At 47.5% G+C, this 11,387-nt stretch overlaps 1 protein-coding gene across 1 annotated transcript in view; it reads right to left on the bottom strand.

Annotated features, from left to right (window-relative positions):
* Nucleotides 1-385: 385 nt before the first annotated feature.
* Nucleotides 386-11,387, bottom strand: part of LOC146808949 (hyaluronan synthase 1-like) — a 116,185-nt gene continuing 105,183 nt past the window's right edge. Inside the window, exon 4 of the mRNA XM_085614808.1 lies at nucleotides 386-1,148. Coding sequence (XP_085470934.1) covers nucleotides 386-1,148 — 763 coding nt within the window. The remainder of the gene's footprint in view (nucleotides 1,149-11,387) is intronic.

The raw sequence follows: 11,387 nt of genomic DNA, 5'->3' as shown, positions 1-11,387 counted from the left end.
ACTGCAGCAATCGCACCTTCTCAGACGCGGCACTGGTTTGGTCCCCTGGTGTGTGGACTGCATAGCATTGAGCTGCTGTAGGAGACAGAGATGCTCAGGTGGCAAGGTGGGTTTGTTGGAAGAACTGCCCTGTTTTTAGACGGGGTAATTCCTCGTGTTTTTAGATTATTGAATGGCCACACGTTTGTATTCTTGAGGTTATGTTGACTTTTGGAATGTTTGTTCACTCCGAAACCAGGTGTCATCTGACCCTAATTTATGCAATAGCATTTCTCATGGCCCACCAGATAGGAATGCTCTTTGGAGACGTTCTTGTGGCACAAGTGAAGTGAATACCCAGAGTGCAGTCTGCAGAACTAGTGAACATTTTCACCCACATATAAGGTTACACATTTGTCAAGTTCAGGTGCCCAAGGCCACAAACGTTCCTTGTCGGGCCCTTTATCAAAATTCCCTGAGGTTTTTCGGGCATGTCGTGGGATAGGTAATAGGTCTCAGAACGTTTGCGACAGGACCTCCTGATCCATATATAGTACAACAGGACCATGAAGAACCAGTACAAAATGTAAGCCAATGAGCCAAAGAGAAGATACACCTTCTCTTCCTTCTGCTGAGGAGCATTCCAGTCTCGTCCAATGTCTTTCACAAAGCTGTAGATTAGACCAATTAAAAGGGCAACCCACCATATGGACAAGGGGAGCAGGGCAATGTAGTTTCCGACCATCTTCTTCCTCCCAGAGGTCCCCCAGTAGGTCTTGTTTATGGTAAGGATGGCAAAAAACTTGATTGGGAGCAGACTGGACATGTAAAGGAAGGAGTAAAGGGACATGAAAACCATAATGAGGTTTCCGCGGAGGAAGGAGGCATAGAGGGCTTTGACCAGGCCCATGAGCTGAATACACAGGAGAACCCAAAGTATGTGCCACAAGCCGCCGGCATAGAAGATCTTCACCACGGTCACGGTCACAAGGAAAGGAAACACCCCTGACACAATGGCCTCGTAGGTCATCCACGGATGGTGTTTGCTCCACCAGAGGGCATTGTACAGCCACTCTCTGAAGAAAGACTTGGTCCAACGCGTCTGCTGGTTCATCCATCGCAAGTACTGGTTCGGGGTCTCTGAGTAGCATATGGATTTGGCTGTGTACCTGGAAGACAAGAATAATTCAGTTTAATGCTCATAACTTGTTTCTCTTTAACAGTTCCCACCACATCCCGGCTCCATAGAACACTTTACTATCTTGGTAATAACTTGATGAATATAAAGGTGGCGAACAAATGGCCAAATTAGTCCTTAAATGAATGACATAATTAATGAGTGGTCAGGGACTGATTCATCAACTGATAAATTTATGGAACCAAAGAGCACACAACTTATCAAATTACAAGCCTGGGGGTTATAATAAAAAAAACACAAAAGGATTACATTTCAAAAAATAAAAACTTGAATAAATGTCTCATTTCAAAATAATGAATAGAAGGTTTGACGGGATGCATGTAAAACATGGGATTTGGTCATCCTTCTTTCGTTTCTACCTACATGTGGGAGAAAAACAGAGACAAAGATGGAGGAAAGGAATTACAGACTCCTCCTGAAAAGCAGGAGGTGTTCTAAGGAACGGTAAAGAGGCTGGTAGAGTGGAAAGAGCAGTGGGTAGAATAAACCGTGCAACAAGAAAGAATGCAATGGAAGTGGGGTGGGGAGAGAGCTAATCCCAGTGAGACAGAGGTGGAACAAAAATAAAATGAAGTGGATGTAGAGGGCTGCTCCTGCCTGGGAAGGTCAGGATAGCTGTGTTAGAGTAGATAGGAGGTGGGTAAGAGAATCACAGCTGTATTATGGACCAAAATACAAACACAGAAAGAACTAAGTTACTTACCTGTAACTGTAGTTCTCCAGTATTGGAATCGTTCATAGATTCACATGCTTGAATCATTACCCGTTGTCGAGATGGGAGTCCCCGGTATATTTGTAAAGAATTGTCATAATAGACATAGAAGTCAAAAGGCCATAGGCCTTATTATTTAGTAACATATCCAAGTCCTTATTTAAAAAAGGACCAAACTTAAGAAAACAACCAATCAGCTGAAACCACCCTCTAGAACCTTCCTGATAGGAGCTCTAGTCCCTCGGATTTTCATAAGCACTGTGTGTACAAAGAGAGACAATTGAGAGGATCAAGTGAGCCCTTCCAGGGGAGGTGGGTGGGTCCCATGTGAATCTATGAAAGATTCCAATACTCGAGAACTACAGTTACAGGCAAGGAACTTCTTACTCTAGTATTGGAACTTTCATAGATTCACATGCTTGAATCAGAATAAAAAGCAGTAATGAGTACATTTAGCTATATATATCTATCGTACATATACGAATAGTCAATAACTATTTATTGAGCATAACAATATCTATCTATCTATCTATCTATCTATCTATCTATCTATCTATCTATCTATCTATCTATCTATCTATCTATCTATCTATCTATCTATCTATCTATCTATCTATCTATCTATCTATCTATCTATCTATCTATCTATCTATCTATCTATCTATCTATCTATCTATCTATCTATCTATCTATCTATCTATCTATCTCTCTATCTATCTCTCTATCTATCTATCTATCTATCTATCTATCTCTCTATCTATCTCTCTATCTATCTCTCTATCTCTCTATCTATCTATCTATCTATCTATCTATCTATCTATCTATCTATCTATCTATCTATCTATCTATCTATCTATCTATCTATCTATCTATCTATCTATCTATCTATCTATCTATCTATCTATATATATATATATATTTGTACATATACATAAATATAAACATGTACATGCATATGAAATAACAAATGGATGCTTTCCAATATTGGCATAAAGAAGTGAAAAAACTGGGAAATGTGCATTGGAAAGGTTGGTGGGAAGGAAGGAAGGCTCACCTCTACTGAAACAGATGTCTCAGCACCACCTGTCCCACCGCAGCATCTTTCAACAACTCAGAATCCAAGCAATAATGCTTAGTGAATGCATGCTCCATCTTCCAGGTTGCTGCTCTACAAATGTCTGATAGGGGAACACCAGCAAACAACGCCATAGATGTAGATACCGCTCTATTAGAATGTGCACAAACCTTTGATCATAGGGGCTGATCAGCTTGCTGGTGACAGAAAAGAATTGCACTAGAAATCCATCTAGAGATGCTCTGTTAATTACAGAAAAGCCCTTTCAAGGTAAACTGTAGGACACAAACAATTGTATGGTCTTGTGTAAGGATTTTGTTTTATCCAGATAAACTTTAAGGCAGCGTTTTAAGTCAAAAGAATGCAGAGCTCGTTCAGCTGCTGTTTGAGAATTTGGAAAGAAAGATTTTACAACAATTGACTCGCTAAGATGAAAGTCTGATGGGACCTTATGTATAAACTTTGGGTTGGTTCGTAGGATCACCCTATCATGTTTGAATTGCATAAAGGGTTCATGTCTGGTGAAAGCTTGAAGTTCACTAACTCTTCTTACGGATGTAAGGGCCAGAAGAAGAGAAATCTTCCATGAAAAGAACTTTAAGTCGGTTCTATGTATCAGTTCAAACGGTTGCTTCATAACCTCAGCAAGCACCACGTTGAGTTGCCATGTTGGAGGCGGAGACGTCACAGGTGGAAAGGTCCTGAATAGCCCTTTAGGAAACAGTTTTATCAATCTGTTAGACCACAAGTAAGGACTCTCAGATGATCTCTGAAAAGGGGAGATAGCAGCTGTTAGACCTGTCAGCCCTTTGGGTGGTCCCTCCTCATCATTATTTATTTTGTCCCACTTTTGCCTCAAACCCTGTTATAATTTTTCCTTTTTGGGAACCACCAGACTTTTTAGTGTTGATGCAGGGTCAGGGAGCCATTTTCCCTACCCCTGGAACTTCTGTCTGAGGGCCTGAGACACAAAATGGTGGCCACCCATTGTCACCTGTGACATCACCAGAACTCACTGGAGGTTTCCGGAACATTCTAGAACCCTGTGACAGTGGGAGGCAGTTTAGAATGTTGGGAGGCCATCTCAGGTTGGCAGTTGGCAACTGACTGGAGAAGAGAGAGGACAGAGATAGAAGGAGGTCGGAGTAAGGCAGCAGAGGTGGAAACCAGTGCTTGGAGTGGGGTCCAGAAACCCACCCTTGATGCTAGTCTCTGCTGACCAAGCCCAACCTAAAGCCCTGTGTGGGACCAAGACCAGAAGAACCATCCTAAGGAACTGAATATTTGGAACAGGCCTTAAAGAAGAAGAACAGCAAGTTCCTGACCTGTTCAGCAGTGTCATCCTGGAGTCCTGACGTCGAGAAGCCTGGAGACCTGGGGCCTGAGGTAGAGAAGCGGCGCTGACAGAAAGCAGACGTCGTACCCGGAGCCGCCAGAGGTCGAGTGAGGGCGCCGACGGAGGTCGTGAAGTGGCACCGGAGGTCGAGTCAGGAGTCACCCGAGGTCGAGTGAGGGCGCCGACGGAGGTCGTGGAGAGGCGCCGGAGGTCGAGTCGGGAGTCACCTGAGGTCGAGGTGAGGCGTCGACGGGGGAGTGAAGTCCGCCCACCGGAGTCGCCGGAAGATGAGGTGAAGCGCGCCGGAGGTCGGGAGTGGAGATCGCACTCCGGAGACACCAGGAAGTGGGGAGTTCGAGTCCCTGCGACGCCGGAAGGCGACATCGAGCCGAGGCCGCCCAGCGACATCGAGTCGAGACCGCCCAGCGACATCGAGTCGAGACCGCCCAGCGACATCGAGTCGAGATCGCCCAGCGACATCGAGTCGAGGCCGCCCAACGACATCGATCCGGAGCCGCCTCACGGCGTCGACACGGTGCCGAGCGGAGCCGATCATCTTAAAAAGGACAGTAAGTGGTAGAGGGGGCGTCTGAGGTCCCGTGGAGCCCTAAAAGACCATTCTAGGGGCTAGAGGGGTGTTAGAACCAGCCTGGGAGTGCCAGGGGTGAACTGAGACTGGTACAGTGACCTCCATAAAGGGTTGTGTAGTTTGGAGGGCCAGATCTTTAGATTACTCTTGTTCTGCCTCAGCCTAGGCCCCAGCCTTAACCAATCTAGGTGGGACACCCCCATGCCATCCAAGTGTCCTTAAGTTGTGTATGGGCAAAGTAAGACCAAGTGACCTCATGAAAATGCTTTGAACTGTAACTGTCATTGTAGGAGAGTAGGATCTGCACTTGTGCTGCCCCCACTTTTTTCTGATGTATACACTGGTTTCTGGCTATAGTCTGGCTGGGTCTCTGCTAATCAGGGCCCCAGTCTACCTGATCTCTCTAAACAACTTGATGTGTATACTAGATGCACTAGTGATTGGATACTGTGGTACCTTGTGAGCCCCTAGTATATGGTACCTTAGGTACCTAGGGCATTGGTACTTCACAGGCCTACCAGGGGCTGCAGCATGTATTATGCCACCCCTGGGAAGCATTCTCAATCTGACACCACAGGCCTGCTACTGCAGCCTGTGTGAGGTAGTGTTAGCACTCCTCACAGAGGTATAGGTTTCTATATCTCACACTACACACACATATGAACCTATCAGTCACCCCTATGGTAGGCCCTATCAATCCCAAGGGCAGGGTGCGTGGTTTACTATGTGAGGGGGTGCTTCTGCCTGAGCAGGACCCCTCTGCAGCTGGCAGAGTCTATTCTCTGCTGCTGTTTGTGGATGCGGTTAAACCATATACTCTTAAGTGCATTATAACCTCCCGGTTAATGCTAACTTTGGAATGACTGCATCAAAACATGTCGTGTTTGGTGTCAAACGTTTTGGAATCATACCCCCACACCAGTAACTGGTGTGGGAGTATGATCCCACCCTACTAGAGGGGACGACATGTACCCACTGTACCAAACGGTAGAAATCTTCTAAAGCCCTGGCATCACAAAATGGATGCCACCAGCACAGACACCGGGCTGCCCTCCTGCTGCTGACTGAAACTCGCAGTGGAGGGAGCTCAACAAAGGGTTTCCTGTCACAGGGAGGTGTCACAACCTTCCAGACAGGATTTAGTGTATTGGAGCTGGGTGGGTGCACTCTTAGAGTGCCTTTGAAGTCCTGCACTGGGGGAGCAGTAGGCTCCTCTGTGCATATGCCAGCTCAAACCGGTTCAGGGGCCTCTGCCCCTGTCCTGGCGCGAAACTGGACAAAGGGAAGTGGGTGTAACCACCCCCTACCCTGGCCCTCCTAGAGGATTGGCCATAGAGCTAGTCCCTCCCATCTTTACAGTATAAGATACCAAACATTGCCAATGCAATTCAGATTACACCTGGACGACGCTCTACGAAGAAGAATCCGGTCCCTTCAACGTTCTACTACCTTTAGAAGACCGAATGATCTCCCTTGGAGCCAAGGAGTGGCTCCCCTGCTTTGCAGGCACCTTAAGGACTGAACAACGGTTGCAAACTTTACCGCTCCCGCCAGAGCCCGAAGTCCCTGCGTCCCCTGAAGTCGATTTCCTGACCTCTCTACGGCCATTTTGAGTCCCCAGCGAAGCTGTGGCGTCTGGACCCCACGAGTGACGAGGAACGACAATACCAGGGAACCGTGCACTGATTTCGAGTGCAAGCCCTGAACGACGAACTACAAACCTGTGCTTTGGACCACCTAAGGTCCAAGTCCCGAGCAGGTACTGAACCAAAGATCAGCGGCCAACCCCGTCTCGAGTGACCGTGGGCTGTTGCAGAAGTTTTCCTGCAAAGGCGTCTTCGCGGTTGCTTGCCTGTTGGCTAGTAGCCTTCCTGAAGACATCCTTAACTATTCGGCCTGCCCTCACTTACCCTCGCTGGGTAAGTCCCTCGGACCTTGCTGGTCTGAGCCATCCACAATCTTCAATCTACCCAAGACTTGCAGTTGCCAAGGGTTGTTGGCTCCAAGCCGAGTGCCGACACCGCCAACAGCTGCAGACGTTGTTGGACCCTCGAACTCCAGCTGCTGATCATCATCGATCCCTCCTGGACGACGTGGGTGAAGAGACAAAACACCATCAGCGACGAAAGCGACGCGACAGTTGTGGTCATCTATCCTGAAGGCCACCGGTCACTGGCAAGTGACTCTGAACTCTGTCCCCTCAATTTCTAGGTCGCCTGCAACTCCAATCCATCGTTGGAACCGAACGGACACCCCTCTCGACGACACAAGCAGCAAGAACACCTCGATTCCCATTGAAATCAGCATCGCGACCCGACACCAAAGGACACCTGTGCACCCGGACTCCCTGGGTGAGGTAACTCTGGCATTACGGTGTCCAAGTGTGCATTGGCTATCGAAATACTTACCCTGTAAGTTGTGTGCTTGTTGTCCACTCAGAAGTGCCCTAGAACTTTAAAATACAAATCGCGACATTTTTAAATTGAAGTCTATGAGAAACTTGCGTGCGTGTTTAGACACTGCACGCGCCTCCTGTGGGCTGGTTACTTACCTGAACACACTACAGCGGTGAAGCCCCAGCGATTCCCAAGGCCCTAGGCCTCTTCATTTTGCTTGTCGAATTTGTTATACCATTTACTTAGTATATGGTCTGGTACGCCCCTAGGGCTACAGTGATTTATGTGCTTAATTTATTGAGAAATGTTGACCTTTTGAATGTTTACCTGGGACTAATCTCATAAAGAGATTAGTAGAGTGTATTTAGTAATAAATACATATATATTTCATATATATACCTGTGTGGTGTCCTTTCATTTGGTAATTCAAGAGATTATAAGGTAAAACAAGCTGCTTTACATTCCTCAGAGACTTAGCCTGAAGGCTGCTCTCCACAGCTACCACTAGGATAGCTTTCTTTTAAAAGGTTGTCTTTAAACCTATCTACCAAGAGTCGAATTGGACTGGTGCAAGGTGGCCACTAGAACTAGTGACCAGCATATGCCAGGCCAACTTCTCACATTGGTGGGCAGCGTGTGGGATTACAGCTTGCCATTGTTTTACCAGAAAATCTCAATTTGAATTACTAACTGAAAACCACTTAAGGTACTCAAGGTACATATAAAGTCAAGCTAGTATCAATAAGTTCTACTGAACTTAGAGCTGTGTGTAAAGGGATAAGCACACCCTTGCTACAGCTCAAGCTAGGTTTAGTAGGCCACAACTAGTGTAGGTAGTACAACACTGCACAACACTAGCATGCCTCACCAGGATGGAGCCAGTGGGTCCATCCCAGCTCAGTACAAAGACCTGGCCTACACTGACCTGAAGGCCTTATGCTTTGAAAGAGGACTGAGGGTGGGCAGGAGTCCCTCATCACAGCACCTGATAGATCTGCTAGTAGCAGATGACCTGAAACAAGCTCTAGGAGCAAGTGGGTCTGGATCAGGGGGTGGGTCAAACATAGTCTTTGGGTCTGATGATGAAAATCAAGATGACCTGGAGTCTGTGATTGAAGGGCCAGACTCAGAAGAGTCTGAAAGGAACAGAGGAATTCTCCCTAAGAGAACTGACAGAGTGGGAGAGAGGCCTAGGTCCCTCTCAAGGGAATCTGACCATTCATACCACTCTGGAAGAGAATCTGTCCCACAGAAGAACTCCAACTTTCCCAGGGAGACCTCTTCTGAGAGAAGGTACAAGTTGCTACAGTATGAGGAAGCTAGGCTTGCTCTCAGAGCCAAGCAACTGGCCTTAGATAGGGAAGCCTTCGAGCTCCAAAGAGCTTCAAAGAAGGAGGGGTTAGATGCCCCTGGTGGCAGCAACAGTGTCCCTAGAAACAGAGATTATACTCCTGACCATAGGAACCTGTCCAAGGTTGTTCCTCCCTACCAGAGTGGGGATGATATCCACAAATGGATAACTGCTATGGAGAGGGCCTGTAAAGTTCAACAGGTCCCCCAGAAAAAGTGGGCAGCAATCTTGTGGCTCTCCTTTTCAGATAAAGGTAGAGACAAGCTCCTCACTGTTAGAGAAGAGGATGCTAATGACTATGAAGCCCTGAAGAGTGTTTTGATAGATGGGTTTGGCTTAACCACTGAACAGTACAGGTTGAAGTTCAGGAATACCCAGAAAACACAGACTCAGGATTGGACTGACTTTGTTGATTGTGCAACCAAGGCTCTAGAAGGTTGGCTGGTTGGTAGTAGAGTAACTGACTTTAAGGGATTGTATAATCTGATAATGAGAGAACAGATCCTTAATAATTGCCAGAACCAGTTGTTGCATCAGTACCTGGTGGACTCTGATCTGACCTCTCCCCAAGAATTGGGAAAGAAGGCAGACAAATGGGTCAGAACCAGGGTGAAGCAGAAAAACCAGAACCAGGGCGGTGACACTAAGAAGCAAGATCCTAAAGGCTCAGAGAAAGGTGGGGATAAGTCTAAAGACCAGAAGTCTTCGCAAGGGCCCCAAAAATCTGCATCTGGTGGGGAGTCACAATCTAACAAGAAAAAAGGCCAAAAGAAGCCCTGGTGCAACTACTGTAAACAGAAGGGGCACTGGACTTCTGATTGTACCAAGTGCAAAGACCAATCCCCCACCACTTCAGCCCCAAAGGCACCTGTTCCCCCTAGTACAGCCAGTGGTGGAGGTAATGCACAGAATAAGGGTGTAGTAGGGTTGACCCTGGGTTCTGATGTGGACTCTGGCCTAGTCAGAGTACCAACACAGGCATTGCTTGTTTGTAAGGGAGACCTTGATATGTCATTCCTAGTGAGCCCCAGTTACCTGGGCAAATACAAACAGCAGCCTATTATAAATGGCAAACAGGCTTTGGCATTTAGGGACACAGGTGCTAGTGTCACCATGGTGGCAGAGGACCTAGTGGATCCTACACAGATCATCCTGGGGGAAATGTACCAGGTAACCAATGCTAGCAACACCAGGACCAACCATAGCCTGGCAGTTGTTAATTTCTCCTGGGGAGGGGTAACTGGCCTTAAAAAGGTTGTAGTCAGTGCAGACCTCCCTGTCGAATGTCTGTTGGGCAATGATCTGGAGACTTCAGCCTGGTCTGAAGTAGAATTATGGACTCATGCTGAGATGTTGGGCATACCTGCAGAGGTATTTGCTGTGACCAGGTCACAAGCCAAAATGCATAAAGCTGAACCAGCTCTGGATCCTGAAACTATGGACCAGGTGCTACCCAAGAGGAAGAGCAGTAGGGTAAAGGCTGGGCCTTCCCCTCTGTCTCAGATCACAGATTCCCCTCCAGAGGGAGGAGAAGCAGAGCCTGAAGAAGGAACTGCCCCAGAGGGTCTTGAGCCTGGACAGGTTGAGTTCTTGGGGGCAGGGGGCCCTTCCAGGGAAGATCTGAGCAAAGAGCAACAGTGCTGCCCCACTCTTGAACCCCTCAGACAGCAAGCTGCTGCTGAGGCTGCTGGGAGTGCTAGTGGGTCCCATAAGATTTATTGGGATGAGGTGCTCCTTTATTCTGAGGCTAGGGAACCAACTCCTGGCGCCACCAGGAGGCTGGTGATTCCTCAGAAGTTTAGGGGGTTCCTCTTGACCCTAGCACATGATATCCCATTGGCAGGTCACTTGGGCCAAAACAAGACCTGGGACAGGCTTGTTCCACATTTTCATTGGCCACACATGTCTGAAGACACAAAGGAGTTTTGTCGCTCCTGTGTCACTTGTCAAGCCAGTGGCAAGACAGGTGGCACTACAAAGGCCCCCCTGATACCACTACCTGTGGTGGGGGTCCCCTTTGAAAGGGTAGGGATTGATATAGTCGGTCCCCTTGACCCACCAACAGCATCTGGGCACAGATTCATACTGGTGATAGTGGACCATGCCACCAGGTATCCAGAAGCTATTCCCCTCAGGACTACTACAGCCCCTGTGGTAGCCAGAGCCCTCATTGGATTATTCTCCAGAGTGGGCTTTCCTAAGGAGGTTATCTCTGACAGAGGGTCCAACTTTATGTCAGGATATTTGATTGCAATGTGGAAGGAGTGTGGTGTAAACTACAAATTCACCACTCCCTATCACCCACAATGCAATGGGTTAGTTGAGAGATTCAACAAAACCCTGAAAGGAATGATTAAGGGCCTCCCAGAAAAGCTTAGGCGAAAATGGGACCTTTTACTTCCTTGCCTTCTATTTGCATACAGGAGGTTCCTCAGAAGGGGGTTGGCTACAGCCCCTTTGAACTTCTGTTTGGGCACCCTGTGAGAGGACCATTATGTCTAGTGAAGGAGGGATGGGAGTTACCTCTCAAACCTCCCAAACAGGATGTAGTGGACTATGTACTTGGTCTCCGCTCCAGGATGGCTGAGTACATGAAGAAGGCCACCAAAAACCTTGAGGCAAGCCAAGAACTACAAAAAGCTTAGAATGACCAAAAGGCTGTACTGACTGTTTACCAGCCAGGACAGAAAGTGTGGGTGTTGGAGCCAGTGGCTCCACTAGCTCTCCAGGACAAATGGAGTGGCCCCCATA

This window comes from Triturus cristatus, chromosome 7 (assembly GCF_964204655.1).
Source record: "Triturus cristatus chromosome 7, aTriCri1.1, whole genome shotgun sequence".
In the NCBI taxonomy this organism is placed as follows: domain Eukaryota; kingdom Metazoa; phylum Chordata; class Amphibia; order Caudata; family Salamandridae; genus Triturus; species Triturus cristatus.
The sequence above is the reverse complement of the archived record's forward strand: the minus strand, read 5'-3'. Positions and strand labels throughout refer to the sequence as shown.